This window comes from Glandiceps talaboti, chromosome 21 (assembly GCF_964340395.1).
Source record: "Glandiceps talaboti chromosome 21, keGlaTala1.1, whole genome shotgun sequence".
NCBI classification, from domain to species: Eukaryota; Metazoa; Hemichordata; class Enteropneusta; family Spengelidae; genus Glandiceps; species Glandiceps talaboti.
The window spans coordinates 12,957,548-12,979,789 of NC_135569.1; the positions used below are offsets into that span (position 1 = coordinate 12,957,548).

The window sequence follows — 22,242 nt, forward strand, 5'->3', positions numbered from 1 at the left end:
AGCCTCAAATCAACTACCAATGAGATAAATGCATTTCACCATATGCAAATTAATCTCATTATCATAATCAACTACCAAAGGGATATAGCACAATCACTGCAAATTAATCTACTTATGATACATCTAATACACTGCCAATGATATGTTGCCAAATCACTGCATTTCACTGATATGCAAATAACCAACTACCAATGAGATATTGCCCAATCACTGCATTTCATTGGTATGCAAATAATCAACTACCAATGAGATATTGTCCAATCATTGCAATGCACCGATATGCAAATAATCAACTACCAATGAGATATTGCACAATCCCTGTATTTCATTGATATGCAAATAATCAACTACCGATCAGATATTGATATGCAAATTCATCTAATTAGTATACATCTTGCCCAATAAACAAACTCAGCTCTAGCTACTGCCCCTAAAATGTGTACAAAATGTTATATGAATTGAATCAGCTATTTTAGATGAAAATTATGATGCAGACAGACCGCGTGACAAACACACACATACACACCACCATAACATATTCAACCCTTACAGGAGGTAAAAAAGACTCTTGAACTGATAACTCCAGTTTAAATGTGGCAGTGAGAGAATGGTTTATTTTATCAGAGAAGAAAACAACACTACAAACATAAACAGAGATGAAAGTTACATACATACAAAATACAGAATTTGTAAATTCATGATTATATTTATCCAAAAAATATCTATTCTAACATATCACCTCCCTCTATATCTGGTCATTTTGGAATGTTCACATTCTTTGCTGTGTATGGAATAACCCATTTTGACGACAGAGGGGTGAAAACATACATATTAATATAGTTCATCACATCTAACAACAAATTCAGTATTTTAATATATTTGATTAATGCTAAGTAGTAATGGCATCTTTTCCTCTTTTTCCTCTTGCCAGTAATTTCTTTTTGCCACTTCTTTTCAGTTTTGCTGGTGTTGGTGAATCCTCATTTGGGTCTTCATTTTCAGCTGCACTATCTTTACCATCAACTCCTAAAAAAACCAGATGATAAATATCATTGACCAAGTGTTTTTGAGATAATGATGGCACAGATAGACAGACAGACATTTATTTCCATCTCAACACCTCCCCTTTTGAAAGGTAATAGACAAATACCAGAAGACAAATATTGATATATGCTTTTGAGACAATGGCATACACAAATACTGCTATCCCCCCCCCCACACATTTGGCACAGACAGACAGACAGACTCAAAATATCCCTCACCTTTTGAGTGGTATTGACAGAATAGCAGAATACAATTATTGACCATAGATTTTTTTTGACAAAATGATGACACAGACACACATTGTTTTCATAACATCCCTCACCTTTTGACAGAATAGCAGAATACAAATATTGACCATTGATTTTTTTGAAAAAATGATGACACAGACACACACAGACAGGCAGAGACATTGTTATCCCTCACCTTTTGAGAAGTATTGACAGAATAACAACACACAAATATTGACCATTGATTTTTTGAAATAATGATGATACAGACAGACAGATATTGTTATCTCAACACCTCCCCTTATAGGGATTATAAAAGAACACAGAAGACAATTATTTAACTGTACTTTAGAGACCTCATCTTGATTATTAATCTATGATGCAAGAACATAAATTAATTTACTTCTCTTACCATTAGTTTCCCCCTCCTCCTCCTGTACATCAAACAACTCTAGATCACTGTCATCATCACTAGAGAAAGATGGAGGTTTAGGTCTTCTATCTTTGGTTCCCCTGGTAGCTTTTCGAGACTCCCTATTCCCAACACCTCTAGTTGCAGGATGTCTGCCATTTTGTCGCTTGCCGTAATCATCATCATCATCACTGTCGTCATCATCATCACGCACTGATCTTCCACGTCTGCGCCCAGGGGTTTTTGCTTTCAATGTTTTTCCTGAAGAACAAACGATAGTTCAAGAAATAATTCTGTGAATAATCATTTCTGTTGACTACCATGACGCAATGTGGCCAACAGCAAAAACACCCTATAAAGGCACAAGATCAACTTGATGTTTTTTTCAAATTGCAAATAATTGTAGGTAATGTAAAATCATGAAATGACTTTCTAGAACCCATAGTTTATGAAAATGTCACTATTTCCTGGAGTTCCCCTTTAATAATTGGTATCAAGAAATACCAAACATGTCATTCAAAAACACAAATTTGATTAACAAAATAAATATTATCTACATTTGACAAGTAAATAAATGTTAATTGTATTGATGTGTGTTGGTTATCATATTGAGTATTTATCACTTTTGATTGAAACAGATGATCCAAACACAAAAATGTTTATCTTTGTTCACAGTGAGATAAAGTGCGATATTTTATGTGTGAGTACTATATGTTTGTATTTGTTGTTTGTGAACTTTGTAACAACAAAACACTGAGATGTAAAAATATCCTGTTGCCTAATTGAAACTCTAAAGTCACTTAATTTTGGTAGTATGTGTATAATTTAATTCACTTTTTCTAATATGGAACTCTACACTCTACTACATTTTTTGCAGTAAATTGATTGCACATATTACAGGTAAAACATCAAGGGATCGCCGAACGACTGTGTGTATCATTCACATTTTATGTTTCCTAAGAACAATTTAGTAAGATAAAAACCAGGCTTCCCACAGACCACTTAGTACAAATATAAACGATATTTTTTTATATAAATTGATAACTTAAGAAAAGTTTCCGAATACAAAATGTGAAACATTTCCACCCATGAAAAGAGTTGTATCTTTGTAATAAGCTCAATAAAAACGGTATCAAATACAAAAATAGTATGTGTATTATAATGTAGGAAGATTACCTGGTGTCTGAGTAACTCTTCTACCTTTGCCAGCTGCAGCAGATGCTTGTGAAGCTTTCTGAGCTATCTCGTCTTCATTCATTCCCTTGGTATGACACTCTAATAGTTTGCCTTCCAATTCTTCCACTACTGTCTATGAATGGAAAAACAACAGATTTCAAGATTTGATCTTCACATTGTAACACAACTTCAAAGAAAGGACAGCATGTATGTGTGTGTTTGTGTATGTATGTATGTATGTATGTATGTATGTATGTATGTATGTATGTATGTACAAACTGTATGTACGTCTGTCTGGATGTATGTATGTATGTATGTATGTATGTATGTATGTATGTAAGTCTGTCTGTGTCTGTCTGTCTGCCTGCCTGCATGCACGCACGCACATACGTACGTGTAACTATATATTATTACTGGTATCACGATGGCCATAAAACCTCAGGATCAAATGAATGAATAATATTGTGTTTACCTTGGTCTCTGGTTTAACAAATTTCTTCATTTTTGTTGTAACAGTGGTGAAACAGTGATACACTTCATCTTCAGCCAACTTGTCAGCAAAGCAGGCAAAGTTCTCTTGTAGTTTACGTAGAGATCTCTCACTGTACTCCAGTAGTGACAGACAGAAGGCTAGATCTCGTACTTGTCTGTCAGTTCTAACATAGGTACAGCAGAAAAGGAGAAAAACTTGAACATTAATTAAGTAACCGAGATTAGGGAAATCTATAATGACGACGGTAACAAACCATCATCTACATGTTTGATTTGTGACATTTTAACATTATAGTGGACATATGTAGATGAGGATTTATTATTTATTTTATAAAACAATTTCATCTTAACTTCCTATTTGAAAAATCAATATGAAACAACATTGATGAAGTCTGCACTTGTAACTCAATACATTGCAAAACTCTACAAAATTTGCTATTGTACGTACAATAACAAACATTTTACACATTTATCAATCTTTTGCAATTCATTGAGTTACAAACAAGGACTTGGCACACATTGTTTCATTGATTTTTCAAGTAGGCAGCTATGATAAAATTGTTTTATAAATTAAACATCCAAAAATAGATAACAAATCCTCATCCATATGGCCATTTTAATGATTTGGAATATCTGCATCATCAACGCACCGCTGTCATCCATGATCCATTGATAGTTTAGTGTGTCTGTCTTACAGCTAAAATGATGTTGGTTTGGTATTTCACTCATGCAACAATTACATAGGTGATGTGCACAGGGGGAATGTAGAAGTAATCACGTTTAAACGTTGATTATCAGTTAGAAAATAAACAAATGCAGCCATTAAAATCATCAAGTCCATGTGTAATGTTTTCATTAGAAGCCTGTTTTTACTGCACTATGAAAGAATAGCAATGTTTATCACTGTTTCAATGTGATTGGGCAATCTTGCTGTGTGTGTTGTGTCTCTGTTATTGTTGGTCTAGAGTTGAAATATGTCTATCTCTGTGTTGAAAGCGTAATGGCCCATGAGTGAAACACCAAACCAACATCATTTTAGCTGTAATTGTTGAAACTCGAGGGAACTGTAGTCGTATATATATATATATATATATATACTTTGGTTGTCACGGTATCTCAAAATTCCACAACTAAAAAATGTAACTTAGTCACTTAGAAGCAATAACATTTTATGAGAAAAGACGTTTGCTGACAACCCTACCTGGCAGCTCTGAATCTGTGACATAACTTCTCCACTAAACTCTCACATTGTCTGTCTTTCTGGATGAATGAAAACAGGTACCTGTAATGGAAAGGCAAGGAAATGCTGGGTTATGATTGAGCTGAGTTGCTGGCACATAGTCTAACTTTGTACAGCCATTACAAGATATCTGTTTCTGTTTGAGTACATCAGTCATGTTTGAAAGTGCTCTAGTCCAATTCACACACACACTTCAGATCCAATGCAACAAAGTTTATATACACTAACACCATACCTCATAATGGTCTTGAAATGTTCCTCCTCTACTCCAACATCTGGATCAGAAAGACGACTAATAACATCTGGCATGATATTGTAGACGGCGTTACCCTGGAAACAGTAACAACATTGATGTCATACATGTACTAGGAAGTCAGCGTTACATCTATTGCAAGTCATAGGCATACATATTGTCATGTCAGTGCAAGAATATCATACATGTATTTGCTATACAATTGTCGAACAGATACGACCTTATTGCACTAACAAGATGATGTGTGGATGGATAAAAATATACAATCAGGACAGGAATAGATGCTTACCTGGGATAATTATCTCGATCAGGATACTATTGTGTATCTCAAATTGGATAAATGACTTGAATGTGCTGGCCTACAACTATGGCATGGCACATTTGGAAACAAGTAATAAGTATATCTACTTTCTACTCTCAAAGTACCTACAAAAAAGTCAGGGGTCGGACATGTCCAGGGTAATTTTTTAGTATATATGTCTAAAGAGTTCTGAAGTCTTGTTATGATGTCTGTCAACAATTCATTACAAAATTTATTTATCCCAATCGTGATAATATGTAAAGTACATTATTCACAGACTGATTGCATTACAAGTGACCCCTCTTTTAATGTGAAAACTGGGACAAGAATGTGTACCTTTTTGGCCAGCTCATGGAAGAACATCTTGGCCATGTTGTTAATTCTGTCATCACCATCCACAATGCAATTGGCGATTTCACTGATCTGACCTTTGACCTTGACCATGTCATTTAAGATGAGCCGAGTGAGGACGGTCAAGGTGTTCTTGCGTACCAGAGTAGATTCATCTCGTAATCTGAAGATAAAAACTGAAGAGAGTTAGACAAGTCCTATTTATCGACTTACTATCTTATGGACAATTGCACAATGTCGCACCAAGCTCAACAAATGAACATCGTTCAGCATTCGTTTAGGTCAAGCCCCCCCCCCCCCCCCCCCCCCCCCCCAACATCAACGTTTATATATGATGTAAACTATGATGAGAATTGTAGTGGTTACACAACTATGATTGATGCAATGTAGAACCATGATTGTATACAACTACTACCAGAAACCTAGCACCATATCTCACATTAGAATTAAATTTTTACCAACTTATCAACATCTCATAATAAATATACAAAGGCTGTTATCACTGAAGAAGTGAAAGTTTTCCGTCGAAATTTGGTTAGAAGTGTGAAAATGAAGTTCAGTAATTGCACTGATGCCAGATCCCCCCCCCCCCCCAATCAACGAAGTTCGCTTATTGAGCTTGTGTGACGTTGTGCGACCGTCCCTTACTGGAAGTCAGTAATCAGTGTGTCATGAACTGTAGTCAGTGTTCATTGGAATTCAGTATGTGTTTGATATGAAATATAGTCAGTGTTCATTGGAATTCAGTAATTAATGTGTCATATCATCAAATGGGACTATTCCATACAAAATAATCATATTGCTAGGGAGTCCATACTCACCTTGCATAAAGGTTGGGTGTCCACGGTTCAATCAGATTTGGAAATCGTACAGTCAGATCCCCTAACGCAATGATTGTATTAGCTCTAATATTAGTTTCCTGTGCCTGTGAACAAATTGAATACAGATAGATATTGAAAGGTATAAGTTTAAGTCAAGTTTCTTAGGGATAATGTAGATTTCAAGAGATGCAAAGTCACTTCTAACAAAGCCTGGTTAGGATTAGGGTAAAACTTTGGATTAAAGATTAATGTCTGTGGCAATCACATTTTTCAACATTTCATTCCTGATTAGTTTTCAAGGAGTAAATGAAATTTTTTGGGAGGATTTTTCCCATGAAGCATTTTTTTTTCAAAGTTCTGGACTTTCCCTTCAGCACTCACCTTTTCCAGCAGCGTAAACAGTAGTTGGAGATGAGTTTCACAGTACTCTGAACTGACAAGCATAAACTTAGCCAGCGTCATATTAGCTGCCGCTCTCAATTCTGGATTGGTGTACTTATTAGAATTCAAACATATAGTAGTAATCAATGGTGTAAACAATGCTAATAGATTTGTTCCTGTTACAATATCAGTGTCTAGTACTTTCTTCATATATTCTGCCTCAGCGTCATCAGCCACTGCACCAGTTAGACCCAACTCCTCCTCCAGACTAGGCTCCTGAAATTAAAAAAAATGAACTAATACTTACAAGGAGAGCCACTTGTGTCTATGCGTCCATGACTTCACTGTTTTGTGGACATGAGGAATCATCAACTGGGTTCTGGATATCCCTTTCATGATTTCACATCACATACAGCTAAAATGATGTAGGCTTGGTGTTTTACTCATGGGACATTACAATTTTGATGTTTTTGATACAAAGATAGACATATTTCAACTCTAGACTAACAATAACAGAGACACAATAAACACAGCAGAATCCTTTGCCCTGATTGATTCTGAACACTGGTAAGCATTACTATTTTTTTCACAGTGAAGTAAAAACAGGCTTCTAATAAAAACATTACACATGGACTTGATGATTTTAACTGATAATCAACATTTAAATTTGACTCCTTCCACATCTCCACTGTGCACAGAACCCATGTAATTGTTTCTTTTGCATTAGAAATTGTCTGAGGGTGTGTATTTAATGTCATGTTGCATGAGTGAAACACCAAGCCAACATCATTTTAGCTGTAACTTTCAATTAGTTGTGAAGGAACGCCAAATTGAAACTCTTTTTTCACCACTAGTGTTTGCAAAAACAAAACAAAAACAACAACAACAAACAAACAAACACACACACACAAAAGAATAACGATAACAACAAGAAAGTGGTATTTCAGAGTTAAATCTCACCTTAGTCTTGCCTCCATCACTTTTTCTGTTGCTTTTCTTATTTTGTTCAGCCTCTTTCTTGTTTTCTTGGATAGTACGTCGTCGTTTCAGTTCTCCGAGCACCCCTACATCTAAGTGATATAGTTGTTGGAATGCTACATGGCCAACCAATGCTAGGAATCGTGTTAACATCATGGGGTGACATTTTAATTCACCGTCTTGGCTGTCATTGTTATCTACGAGTAAAACATAAAGATATTCTACATGAACAGCCAATCACAGAGGAATGTTCTGAATATTGACCAATCACAGAGTATGTTACATGTGTATTTGATCTGTGCACAGTACAAGTAACAATCAGAGAGAATTACATATGCATTTGATGTATTATGCACAGAACCCCCACCAATCAGAGAGTATGTTACATGTGCATTTGATCTATGTGCAGAACTACCAATCACTGAGAGCATTACATTTACATTTGATGTATGCACAGAACACTTAACAATCACTGAGTGTGTTACATGTACATTTGATCTATTCACCGGATAACTTCCAATCACAAGATTTGTTACATGTGCATTTACTCTTTGTACAAATATACCTGCCAATCAAACAGTGTTACATAAGAAATACATTTTGTCGTTGTACACATTTCTAATCGTATAATGAGTAATGTGTATATTATCTTTATGCAGGAGACCTGTATTTACCGTACCAATCGTAGAGTAGACTATATTGCATGCTTAGCTTTGCACAGAACACATTCCGATTGAAGTGTAGTCAGTGTGTATATACCTGTATTATTGGTGTTCATCACGGCATTAACTAACTGTTTGAGTAAATCAGTGCAAATGACATCAGGATGTTCGGCCATTCGATATATCACATTAGTGGCTTGTTCTGCCATCGGTATCCAAAACTTATCACTGTATCTCTCAATACCTGCAAAAAAAAAAGAAAAAGAAAAAAGTTTTTATTTGAAAGATTAAAGAATTACCATCCTAATTTGAAAGACTTTTTACAAATAAGATAAATGACTCCTTAAAACTCGCAGTATCTGTAACTGAATGTGTCTACTTCATATATTTTTGGCTCATCTTTTCTACTTTGTATTTTTGTACTTACTGGAGCGTGAGAAAACCCAATCAACCTTCTATAAATTGACAATTTGTTGACAATTCCAGTCACCTCTTTCATAGTACATGTATTCTACATAATAATCTTTAAAGAACCGGATATGAATATTGCGGACTGAGGTTGTACATAGTTTTGGTTATCCAGCCTCTTGCAGTTGAGGGCATGACCACCCCCCAGCAGAGGCAAGAGGCTGGGTAGCTGAGATTAAAGTTATACAGTGTTAGGGCCTGACTTTAAGAGGACCTGTAAGCTGTACTACTGACCCATATCTTGACCGTAAAGGTTTTTATCACATACCTTATGGGACATTTAAATACATTAGAGAAAACTTTGGTTTGCTTATTTTTTTGAGAAAATGACGGATCAACAATTTGGGCAACTGATGTTATTTGGGTAGTGTGCCTGGGCGTGATATGGTAAATTATTGTATGAGTGTGAGGGCGCTGTCTCCTACTGAATTATAATGGAGGCGATACGGATGTAATACTAGGTATACATTGTATGATAAGAATGCTTAAATAAGTGTACACAGTACCATCAATGACTAATAGAGAGATAAATTCAGAATTAGAATTAGAAAAATTGAAATGTTATGATGAAGGTTGGGTGGACTTTTCAAAGTGGGTAAACAAAACAAAACATTAATAATTGTTCATTTTGTCAACAAAGTTTTCATCTATTTTAATATGTCAATACACAAAAAAAAACCCAGATCTAATAGTCATGTAGTTCCGTCTTCTTACCTGTGACCATGACGTTAGTTAGTTTTACAAACATATCGTGGTCTTGTGGAAACCGTAGTGGTTCTTCAGCTACAGCTCCTTTCAACTGTGATGGATAAAATAGATTATATTGCAAGAATTAGTCAGGATGTGGAGTAGAAATATCATTTCGGTCAAGATTTGAAATTCAAAACAATTATGAAAATGTGTAATGAAATTATGAAACAAATAAATCCTGCAAAACCTGACAATCTGTTCCATCAATACATTTATGATTTTTTCAAAAGTTTGTTATTCTAATCTCGTTCAACCCCCCCCCCCTCTCTCTCTCTCTCTCTTTGCTGTATACTTTTTCAAGAATTAGTGTTTAAAAATTCTTTGCTCCAAACACTTTCTATATAGCCATTGTTACACAGATTCACAGGCTTCCCTTGTCCACATTACTGCCTACTTTTAGAATTTTACCTGCTACCTTTAAAATTAGCTACATCTCTGCATGTGCATGCCCAACCTGCAACTTCTTCTTGCCAGAATGATATATCGAGACTATGGCAGCACTGGGCGAATGCTACTGACCAAACTGCAAAACACTGTAAACCAAACATCTTATTAAAAATCTACAAGTATATGAGATAAACATACCTTTTTCTTCTTTGTGAGTTTCAGCAATGCATTACAAGTATCTCTTACCAGCATAAAGTCATTCACTGCCCTCTCACCTAAACCTGTACTAACTATAACTAGTACATCAATATTACTACGAATTATATCAATGTCTCCACTGTTGACAAAAACAAACAAACAAAGAATTACAACCTGTGAAAAAATACTGGTGCATTTTTTTGCCATGGTAAGCAGGAATGAGACAAGTTTCATGCTAAGGCATACAATATAATAAGTGTCAGTAACTTATCAAAGTATAAACACCACAGGGAGCCAGGATCCCATAACTCTCTTTACTGACAGAATACTACATGGTAGAACAACAGGGAACTTGAAAACCTGCCATGTTGAATGTTGCATCATGGGAAATGTGACAAAAATACTAATGAATTGGTATTGTAAACAATACTGATACATTGTTTGCAACCACAAATAATCAATTCATAGTTACACTGACAATTGTGGGAGGTTTTTTATTGGTATTGCCAGATTAGGTATTACAATAACCACAGATAATCCCATAGTCCTTTGCATCTGAGCATGCTCAGTCTGGATTGCAAGTTCCCTATTGAGTATGACTGTTAGTGTTACATTATAACTTCTACAGATCATACATGTATAAACAAACTGATAAAAACATTACCTCAGTCTTGAGTCTACATCAGAGGAATCTTGTGGAGTTTTTTTCCAGTTGTATTGTTGTTTTTGCCTAATTTGCCACAAGTCTGACTATTTACTACTTTTGCACTGCTAACATAGTTTGACTTTGATACTAACCCTGCAGCCATTCCAATCAATACAAGTGCAGCTCTGCTATCCTCTTCAGTGGTACCAGATATCTTCATAGCAAAACGTTCCCACAACACTTGAATAACGTGACTGTTAATGTCTTGGCTATGTACTAACTCTCCGACTAACTCCTCCAATGATTTCAGTTCACCAATTGTGGCTCCTACTGTCAAGGCAGTCAAATTTTTCACAATGGCAACAGCTTTGGTCCTAAAAAGGATTTTAAAAAATATCACTATTAATCATTCAAAAGAATTTGTAAAATCCAATACGATGTATTATTCTATGGCGCTGAACTTGAACAAGTAGATCAATTCAAAATGTTACAGAAAGTGCTTGCAAACAGATGTGTCTTGATGTCCTTGAATTTGTCGACAGTTGACGAAGAACTAAGTTCAAGTGGTATACTGTTCCATAAGACTGGCGCTGCTCGCGAGAACACACGCTCGCCGTATGACTTTGTATTACAGCGGGGTACATGAAGTACTATCAATAAATCCGAAGGTGAAATCAAAATATAACAAATTAATTGATAGGAAAAGAGCAATAATTCTTACATGTACAATGAATTGTGGTACTGGCTAATTTTGAAATATCAGTTAAAAATTCTAGTCACAGAAAGCTTTTTGTTTCAGAAAAACAGAACTGATTGATTTTAAAGTGTATGTCATGGACTTAACACTTTGAAAGGCTGATAAATGATAAATTTTCAAAAGAGAATAGTTTAATGCAGTACTCAATTATTGCCCCCCCCCCCCTCCCCCTCTTGCTTTTTTGTCTGTGCACTATAAAGTGATAATCTTTCGTCGTTCTAATACTACTATGGAAAATGTTCTTTCGTCACACTACAGAGACACCACCCTACTTTGATAGTAATTACATAGATATTCAATGCGTACATGTATGCCCATAACAAGTAAGACGCAACCTGATTGGCTGTGTGTCTCACTGAGCAGAAATTTGTTTGCATGTGCAGCAGTTCAGATGTAGAGGAGGCGACCAGGCTAAAAATGTAAACATGTACCAAGAAGGTCGATTCAAGCAAAATAACGAAGATAAAATAGCAATGAACGATTAGCCGACATATACATCGGATTTTAATCAGATTGAGTTGTGGTTTGTGTCTGTGTTAATTCCCGATAGTTGATCGGCCACTGTTGTACCTGAAATATATCATTTAACAGTACCTTTGATTATTCCCAGCTGGGTTCAAGTAAAGTCTTTTGTACGCGGCAACTACAGCTTCCTTGACACCTTGTTCTTTGGACCAGATAAGAATCAACATACGACGTACTCCCTCCATGGCGTTACTAAGACCAAACTCGAATGCCGTTACAAAGAACGCTATGGCTTCCATAACATCTGACGCTGTCTTAGAACTCAGCAATTTACAGATCAACGGAATGGCAATCTTGAGTTGGGTGGCAAATGTCACACAATCCTGGAGAGATAAGTAATGTAAATATTAGGTACCATAATATACAGTGTAAGTGTGTGGGAGAAATGGTGTTGGTATGTCATTTCACTTCTGCGACATGTTTTTACAATGCATAAATTTCAACTCCAGACTACAATTTGAATACTAAACACCTTACGGAAATGAATCTGTAGAAGTCTATAGACAATACATTTTGCAAAAACATCAAAATTTCCATCAGAAGTATTTACTATAACAGTGATATAGTGTTTTTATTAAGGGTGATAAGCAGGTAAAATCTACTGTTGTTACGCAGTCACTTCACCTCAGTTCAACTCAAAATTATGGTAGATTTGAAGGGAAACTCGGTGCCACTTTTACACCTTTCTGTTACTGGGTTCCCTAACCTTAGCAAAAATGCTGTAAAAGCATGTATGCAAAGAGTGAAAACATGTTACTGAAGAAAGCTAGAGAAAAAAACTACTTTTTAATCCCCCAAGATGGAAATGTTTCATAAGTTTAATGAGAATACACTGCATAAGTCCCTTACTTTCAAATACATCACAAGAACTTGTTGTTTAGAAAGATCATTGACAACAGCGCCCTCAGTGTCACCATTTGTAGCTTGATCCCCAGCTGCTAAATCCTGGGCAATAGTTTCTGGGTTTGGTATAAGTTCTGCTGGTACTGGTACAGGACCTTCCTCAACTTGGGAACCTGTAATAATTAAGATTGTATATATTAATTATTGTCCTTCGTTATCAAAATCTGAATGTCATTTGGTTTATAGTTATTACATTGGTTTATATTCGATGAAAGATAAATAAAAACACAAACTTTGACTTTATTGGACGATATTGATGTAAGCTATCAATGAAAGTTGATGTACACGTAATTTCACTCACAGTACAGTAGGTAGAGGTAAATAAAGAAATCGTGCCAAGTTCACGACATCAGATATTAATCAGACACACGTAGTAGACTTTTGAAATCTTCCAGTGTGATGGTGTCCAGTGATAGTAAACTGTAAGAATACTTACCAAGGAAGATGGCTGTCAACTGTAGGTGTACTTACCAAGGAAGATGGCTGTCAACTGTAGGTGTACTTACCAAGGAAGATGGCTGTCAACTGTAGGTGTACTTACCATGGAAGATGGCTGTCAACTGTAGGTGTACTTACCAAGGAAGATGGCTGTCAACTGTAGGTGTACTTACCATGGAAGATGGCTGTCAACTGTAGGTGTACTTACCATGGAAGATGGCTGTCAACTGTAAGTATACTTACCAAGGAAGATGGCTGTAAACTGTAGGTGTACTCACCAAGGAAAATGGCTGTCAACTGGAGGTATACTTACCAAGGAAGATGGCTGTCAACTGGAGGTGTACTTACCAAGGAAGATGGCTGTCAACTGTTTGTGTACTTACCAAGGAAGATGGCTGTCAACTGTAAGTATTATACTTACCAAGGAAGATGGCTTTCAAAGTAGTCAGTAAGTGGCTTCCTTCACTGTCAAGTTCAAAGTCGTCTGGAGAGCTGTAAAAATACACAGAAAATATGAATTCTACAGAACAATTAGTGGAGCTAATAATTTACAAACATCAGCCGGGCAGTATGTTGTATAATGAAAATAACGAACATTTGCTTTCTTGGTCGACACCCTAACTTCCGTATACTATAGGCGTATGAAAATAAATTGACCTTGTTCTATTTTGACCCTCTAGCATGAGATAAATTCTATTGCAGGTACTGAGAATAAGTCAACCTTCTTGTTTTATTTTGACCCTCTTGTGTGAGGTAAAATGTTATTGCAGGTTCTGAGAATTATCTGACCTGTCCTGGCTTTTTTTCTCATCATCCCCTTGCTCTTCCTGGGTCACCTCGGGCTGGCGTCGGAACATTTCATTACCGGGGAACTCCTCCATGGCTACTTGCAACAATAGGACAGATTTCTGGTATTCTGATTGGTCAATCAGCTGAAGAATCTCATCCAGCACACTGGGTGAAAAGAAGCAGAGAAATTTTATGCATAATCTTTGAGACACTGTACAATTTTATAAAAATAACAATAAATAATTTATACAAATCATGTTACGAGAATCTTTTTAGTCTCCAACAGATGAAGCATGTCCAGTTTCTTATTGGTTTCTGCATGCTTGTATCAATCAGAGCCAGTGAACAGTAACTTAGAATACGCTGTACATCATCCAGGGCATGAAATTAACTTTTTTCTTTGGTAATCCTAGTGGGCTACCAATTTCAGAAATTGGTAGCCCAGAGATTGTGACCTGTAGTCCCATATTCCTGAACTGAAAATATATTTTCTCTATTGGAAGTATGTGTGTTATTAAAATACTTTCATGTCCATAAATCTTCCATCTTCATCACATAATCAGTGGTAGCCTGAGTGGGCCACAAGCTGCAAACTATATGGTAGCCTCATGACAAGAATTGGTAGTCTGTGTGTGGGCATGGGACTACTGTTAATTTTGAGCTGTCATCTAACAATTAACTTTATAGAATCATGTAACCATTGTACTGTTCTTTTTTCCTTGCAAAAAAAAAAAAAAAAAAAAAAAAAAAAATCATAAAAGGAAGTACAAAATTAGAAACCTTCCTCCTACCTGTCGACATCAACGTCACTACTGATATCACGTTTCTTGCTCTCACTGTCTGACTTAGTGACTTCCTTGATAGCCATTGTGACTTCTCTTTCCATGGTACTCCATATCTGTAACACTTTACTTTCTGGGCCTGTAAAGTAATCATGCATGTTGGAACAGCAGAGACTTGTATTACATTTCATCATAAGAACAGTTTTATGGCCACTTTACATAGTAGTTCATGTTCACAAATTTTCCAGTTTCCCTGGCATTCTATGTACACATAAAGGGGCCACAAAACTGTTTTCAAACCATGGTGCGTAATGCAAATCTTTGCTGTTCAAACATGCTGAGCCAAGTGTTATTAATCCAATCAATTTGTTTACTTTCCCTGTTTGTAACAGGTTCCGTTCTTCCACGGTTTGATGTTGGCAGTTGTAAGTCATTTCACCTGGGTTCCCAAACAAAATTACCATAGACGTTATGGGGAAACACTGCCAATTTTACCCCTTTCTCTTCCCCAACCCTAGCAAAAACACTGGGTATGCTGAGGTAAAACAATGAGAGCATACACAGAGCAAAATTTGGTTCAACTTCTGTTACATTTTACAAATAATTTTTCCTTGGATAGAAACACCCCCCCCCCCCCCCCCCCATAACATTTGCATTTGATACCATACCATTTAATATCTCCATTGGCTGATCCGGCATCATCTCCTCTAACTTCTTTTTCTCTTCTTCAAGTTTAGTTTTCAAATCTTCAACTGGTAGCTAGAAGAATAAACAGTAAAAACAGTGTCTACAGTATTATTATCAAGTACAATAATGCGTAATGTGTATTTATAATGTGTTTGCTCTCACCTGAGAGCTTCAGGCGCTCACAATTATTACCCAGATCAATTATCAAGATGCAAAGATATACATGTACACAAACTAAAACTATTTGGTAACAGATTCATGTTTTTCTTAGTATCAAAGACCCGATGACGGGCACGTAAAATGTCCTTTGCAGTGTTCATTTCATCACTGATGTCTGTATGGTGGCATGTGTAGTTCATTTCACTTAGACAAAATGTAGCAAGAAACTGTATTCATTCAATCTCGCTATCTTACCCCTTATTCGTAGAGCGAGTCAGTTTGTATTGAATAAACTATCAAGATTAATGAGCCTAATCACAAGGTTTCATGTTGAGATAGACACCATAAAAATAGCATACAAACATCACTTACAATGTGTGGGCTTGGTATTTAGTTAATGATATAAACAGTAACAGCATGCACACTACTACACATGGTGTAATCTGTTGAAGTTCAAACAAAATCCATGGTTAGTGCAGTGTAAGTGATGTATATGTGTTATTTTTATGGTGTCTATCTCAATATATATGAAACCTTGTGATAAGGCTCTCTGATCTTGATAGTTCATTTAACAGCTTTGACTCGCTCTACAGAAAAGGGTTGTAAAGTATAGCATGTCCAGTTTCTTATTGGTTTCTGTGTAGTCGTATCAAACAAAAAAGTTGAACGGTATCGTGAAATTTGCTGTAACTGTTCATACTTACTGTCGCAGCGAACGGATTACCAGCCAGGAAAGCTCTGATCAACTGAATAGCTTGTTTCCTAACAATGCTAGATTTATCTTCTAATCTGCCGATCGTCAACGCCACCACATCCTTGTATCGGTTCAAAGGTACCACTTTCTCGTGACAAAGACGCAACCAAATCTGCATCACTTTGCTTCTTACAAATGCATTCACATCATGAATGTGGTCCTATGGAGTAAAAAAAAGCAGTTCTCAATTGCCAAATATTTACATATTAGTAAATGATGAACATTTTGTGTCTATTATGTAAACTATGGTGTTCTGAAATAGTCATTATTACATGCAGGTACATGTATATACCAGAGATTATTTGCACCAGTGCACATACATACTTAGTGGTATTTGCACTACAGTGCAATACTGACAACATTATATATATATATGCAAATGATATGCAAAATTGAAATTAAATGCAAATGAGTGTGTGTACAACATTGCATGATCGCACAATATGATTTTTATAGAAATTTGCCGTTTCGGCTAAACATAATAACAACCAAACCCAATGCCATGTAGGTGCCATAGAATTGTAAGAGGTGTTTATTACCCACAATGCTTCACCACCATGTACAGCACAGCACATCATTTTTCACAACTCAGAGAGGTCGCCTGATACAAGGTTAGTGATAATGACTTTTTTGGGATCCATGAAACACAAAGAAATGCAGCTAAGATAGAACTAGCTGTTCCTCGGTTCCTATTTCACAGAAATAATATACATTACTATATTTGGATACCTAGGTAGAGAGAGACATTACCAGGAAAGGAACAAGACAGTTCTTACCTCCAAGATGTCTAGAAATTGATCTCTGTCATTCTTCTCCTTGTTATCCATGACTTCTTTACTGAGAACTTTGACTACAATCTCACCTATGACCCCTAGTACGCCATTACGCATGGTGTATGACTAGTCAAATCAGAAATAGAAGATGTGCGCGAGTAAGAAAGTAATAATGATATTGGAGGTATAAAAAAAAACAAGTGGTTTGACAATCTCAAGCAGCTGTTGATGGAACATGATAGTAGTTTTAAAATAACAGGAACACAAAACGTGATGAGTCATGAAATTGAATGACTCATAGTCTCTGTTACCCAGAGTCTCGCCACTGGTGTCTCTACTCTGAGACCCTCCAGGCTAGAGTCTGGTGAAATGTATTCTCAAGTCATCCACATCGGAAGTCACACAGAACATTTCGTCAAAGTCATGAAAAATTGGCTTACAAATAATACAAGGCCCATTCTTTAGAATTGAGATGTATTGGTCACTTGAAACATACATACATGTTCCGAAGGAACCTGGATCAGCATACAATTGGATGTGAAGTATTATCCAGAATGCATTGCTCTGGAGAGAGAGATCCAATGTGGACGATTTTGGATTGTTTCCCCCAAACTCTTGTCTGGGTAGTCTCATAGTAGAGTCTAGACTCTCTCACAGTCCTCAGTGCATCACATTACTAAAAGGGCTGTTTTGCATGTACCGACATCTATCTAGAAATTTGTTTTCGAACATCTTGTACTGTGAGCCCTCATTGACTACATAGGGCTAATCATTTGCTGATTTGATACTGCGATATTCTACTAGTACAATGAGCTGTTTTTTTGTCTCGCAGCAGATCTCGCAAGATCCCATGTGAGCCATTGCATCCATAGGGAACCATGTGAGGGTGGTCAAGTTGACAAGTGTCAAACGCTTAGCAACGCTATATGTATATTCTCAACATCATTGTCCATGGCCACAGTGAAATCTTGACCACGATCACATGTTTGGCAACCATTGTTGTTAGGGCATTTTTGAAGACGTGAAATACCTTATTATGTGGTAGATATCGGTACATACAAGACAGCTAATAGTGATGATCCAGAGGACTGGTGAGAGAGTCTATGTAGAGCTCAGAATATAGCCAATTGGTTTGGACAATTGAATAACATACCTCTTCATCCAAATGACACAGTAAAACACTAATATTTGGCAACATAGCTGCAGGAATTCTTTCAGACAACTCTACTAGGAATGCTGCATAGGCTTTGGTACCACTATTATCACGAGCCAGGTCTTTGGGATCCATACGTCCAATTTCTCTGCAAATCATTAGAAAACGTTATCACAATCACTATTTTCTTCTAGGAGATATCCTGATTAGAAGCACTTTTTTTCAAATAAAATATTCTCATATAAATTTGTTTCTTTCATTGTTGGAAAATCACAATAGAATTTTCAACATTGTATCAATAAAAAAATGTAAATAATTCAACAAAAATTTCATTTTTTACAAGTATCGATGCCATGTGCCAAACCTAAATTTGACTTTGTCATATCTGAAATAGAATTTTACTACACAGGTGCACCAGAGTAATATATTCATTCAATTTTTGGGGGTTGACGCCATGCACTACACATGCATTGCTGTCAGCATGTGTAAGAGTAAGTTACCCTTCTTCTATTTTGACCCTTTAGTATGAGGTAAATTGCTATTACAGGTACTGAGAATAAGTCAACCTTCTTGTTCTACTTTGACCCTCTAGCATGAGGTAAAATGCTATAGCAGGTACTGAGAATAAGTCAACCTTCTTGTTCTATTTTGACCCTCTAGCATGAGATAAAATGCTATTGCAGGTACTGAGAATAAGTCGACCTTCTTGTTCTACTTTGACCCTCTAGTGTTGGGTAAAATGCTATTGCTGGTATCGAGAATTAGTCAACCTTCTTGTTCTATTTTGACTCCCTAGTATGAGGTAAAATGCTATTACAGGTACTGAGAATAAGTCAACCTTCTTGTTCTATTTTGACCCTCTAGCATGGAGTAAAATACTATTTCAGGAACTTTGCATTCACCTTAGATTGTCTGGTAATATTCAAAACCTGTCAACAAATCACTTTCGTTTAGAGAATTACAAAATGTAGCACTATTTATTTTTTAAGTATGATGGAAATGCTATCAGCTTTCAAATTCAAGTATTTCAGTTACCTCATTATCTCGCTGACCACACTCTTGACTCCAAAGTCTTTGACAAACATTTCAATGGCTACAGCCATCGGACTGACCAAATGTTCAAAATGTTGTAATAACTGGATTATCTTCAGACTCGCACCTAGAACAGCAACAGATAGTAAATGCTTACAAATGAATGAGTCAGTCATTGCGATACCTGTCAACTGAAAACCCGGCAAACCATTCCAATACACTAAAACTTGTTCAAAATGGTCTAAGCCAGTTTAAATATTATTTGGTATCATCCCATTACTATAGATATGATAGACTATTCTACTTTTTACAATATAGGGGTGGCAGGATCCTATGTATATACTTACTGAGGGAATGATTGTATCTCTTCACCAGTACACCCAATAGTCTGAATATAGCTTCCCTGGTTGCCTTGTGTCTGGACACCTCAGGGTTTTCCAGTAACTTGTAACAGCAGTTAGCTACCAAACTTAATTATAAGAAAAAAGACAATGATGAAAAATGAGACATGCATGTACAAGTATCGAAAAATAAAAATCAAATTTAAAAAAAAAATTATCAAGTACAAAAGTGACTCCAAGTTTAGTGAGAAGATCAGAAAAACAAAACAATTGAAGTAACTCTTCTTCAAAGTGCATTATGAATATATACACAATTGCTGAAATGAAGTAAAACTTGTTCCCACCTCCCTACTTTTTTTCACAGGGTTTATACAGGCCATTTGGCTCAACAAAAATATTACTAAGACTTCTATTTTACTGCTTGATAAGATATTTGGTTGATTTAGACAATGAAATATTGGAAAGTTACTCACATTTTTGTTGAGCCAGATGATAAAATGAAGCAATTAATTTTGATAAAATGTCGCAATGTTAATAAGATTTTTGTTGAAGCAGATGATAAAATGTAGCACTGTTAATAAGATTTTTGTTGAGCAGACGATAAAATGAAGCAATGTTTAATTTTGATAAAATGTAGCAACGTTAATAAGATTTTTGTTGAACCAGATGATAAAAGGTAGCACTGTTAATATGATTTTTGTTGAACAGACGATAAAATGTAGCAGTATTTAATTTTAATAAAATGTGGCAAAGTTAATAAGATTTTTGTTGAGCAGACGATAAAATGAAGCAATTAAATTAAATAAAATATAGCAATGTTAATAAGATTTTTGTGGAGCAGACGATAAAATGAAGCAATGTTAGTAAGATTTTTGTGGAGCAGACGATAAAATGTAGCAACGTTAGTAAGATTTTTGTGGCACTAAATGATGTTCTATTTCAGATGAAAATGGTTTAAATTGTAGCACATTCCTACTCACTTGGTGTAATCTTCTTCAACAACTGGTGGTTCCCACAGACGTGACACTTCTAGTTGAAGTACTTGACAGATAGACTGTATGAAATGTTCACGTTCAGACTCCCACTCCATACCAGACACTGTTTTCTTGGCAGACTTCTTACGACCCTGGGTGGAAATTAACAGATACTGGGTATTATTTTTCATATTTTATAAAACTGACAAGGACAAATGTCAGTAGAAACTAGAAAAAGATAAGGCTTCATTTTCCATGTTTGTTTCAGGTTCCTGTGAGTTATGTTCTACTAGCCTTACCTTTCCCTCTGTACTTGTCATTGATGGTTTAGTACATAGCCCTACAGGTAACCGGGGTTCATGTGGCTTAACTTCTAGCCTTACCTTTCCCACTGTACTTGTTACTGAGAGTTTAGTACATAGCTGCACAGGTTCCTGTGGCTTATGTGCTCACCTTACCTTTCCCACTGTACAATGTACTTGTCATTGATGGTTTTGTATATAGCTCCACAGGTTCCTGTGGCTTATGTGCTCGCCTTACCTTTCCCACTGTACTTGTTACTGAGAGTTTAGTACATAGCTCCACAGGTACATGTGACTTATGTGCTAGCCTTACCTTTCCCACTGTACTTGTCATTGATGGCTTTGTGCTTTCTGCTTCAAAGGCTTCAGCAAACTGACACAATAAATATGAAATCATCTTGAGTGTTGTACGATGTCTGTGTCTGTGTGTAGAATCTAGACTGCCATCCATCAGTACAGTAGATAGTACACTGGTATGACTATTCTGCACTGATAAAACAAATAGATCAAATTCATTTATAGATATAGTCCTTGAAGAGGCATATATGTTAGTTGCATAAGTAGTTGAATTTCTTGCTTTTGTAAGAATCCACGGTATTTTTGAGCTCGTTTTCAAAATGTTATTATTATTATTACATATGTACCAGAGATTACTTACACTGGTGCACATGCAAACTAGTGGTATTTGCACTGTAGTACAATACTGAAAATGCTATTGCATACCTGTATGCAAATTATATGCAAATGTGGACACGGTCATTCGCTACACACGAAACTGCGTGACCGCGCTGTATGATTTTTATGGAAATTTGCCTTTCGAGATAGACATATACAATAATAACGGAAGCCTACACCACATGAGTTCTAGCGTAGGTACTCAGGGGTATTTGCACTTATGCTTGCAGTGTTTTCTGATGCACTTTCATTCACTATATGTACGCTGGTGAAAGTACATATGGACGCAGAGAAAACTGCAAGCTGTCATGCAAAATACTCCGAGTACACCACACTTGCACTCATATCACATGGGGTTCTTTTCATATTATGATATCGTTAGAGAAGAATGCAGGGGCTTTTCGAACAATT

At 36.2% G+C, this 22,242-nt stretch overlaps 1 protein-coding gene across 1 annotated transcript; it reads right to left on the bottom strand.

Annotated features, from left to right (window-relative positions):
- Positions 1 to 600: 600 nt before the first annotated feature.
- On the bottom strand, positions 601 to 21,571 carry LOC144451535 (condensin complex subunit 1-like). The gene is made up of 27 exons (XM_078142409.1): positions 21,470 to 21,571; positions 20,861 to 21,006; positions 19,887 to 20,008; positions 19,543 to 19,666; positions 18,508 to 18,655; positions 17,358 to 17,480; positions 16,532 to 16,741; positions 15,630 to 15,740; positions 14,991 to 15,097; positions 14,179 to 14,364; positions 13,814 to 13,902; positions 12,919 to 13,076; positions 12,139 to 12,392; positions 10,940 to 11,161; positions 10,142 to 10,280; positions 9,521 to 9,605; positions 8,436 to 8,582; positions 7,659 to 7,873; positions 6,699 to 6,974; positions 6,318 to 6,421; positions 5,482 to 5,659; positions 4,827 to 4,921; positions 4,553 to 4,633; positions 3,332 to 3,515; positions 2,860 to 2,992; positions 1,684 to 1,944; positions 601 to 1,026 (listed from the first exon to the last, which is right to left on the bottom strand). Exons 1-27 carry the CDS (start codon positions 21,551 to 21,553, stop codon positions 890 to 892), a joined length of 4,119 nt encoding a protein of 1,372 aa, XP_077998535.1. The 5' UTR covers positions 21,554 to 21,571; the 3' UTR covers positions 601 to 889.
- Between the last annotated feature and the right edge of the window lie 671 nt (positions 21,572 to 22,242).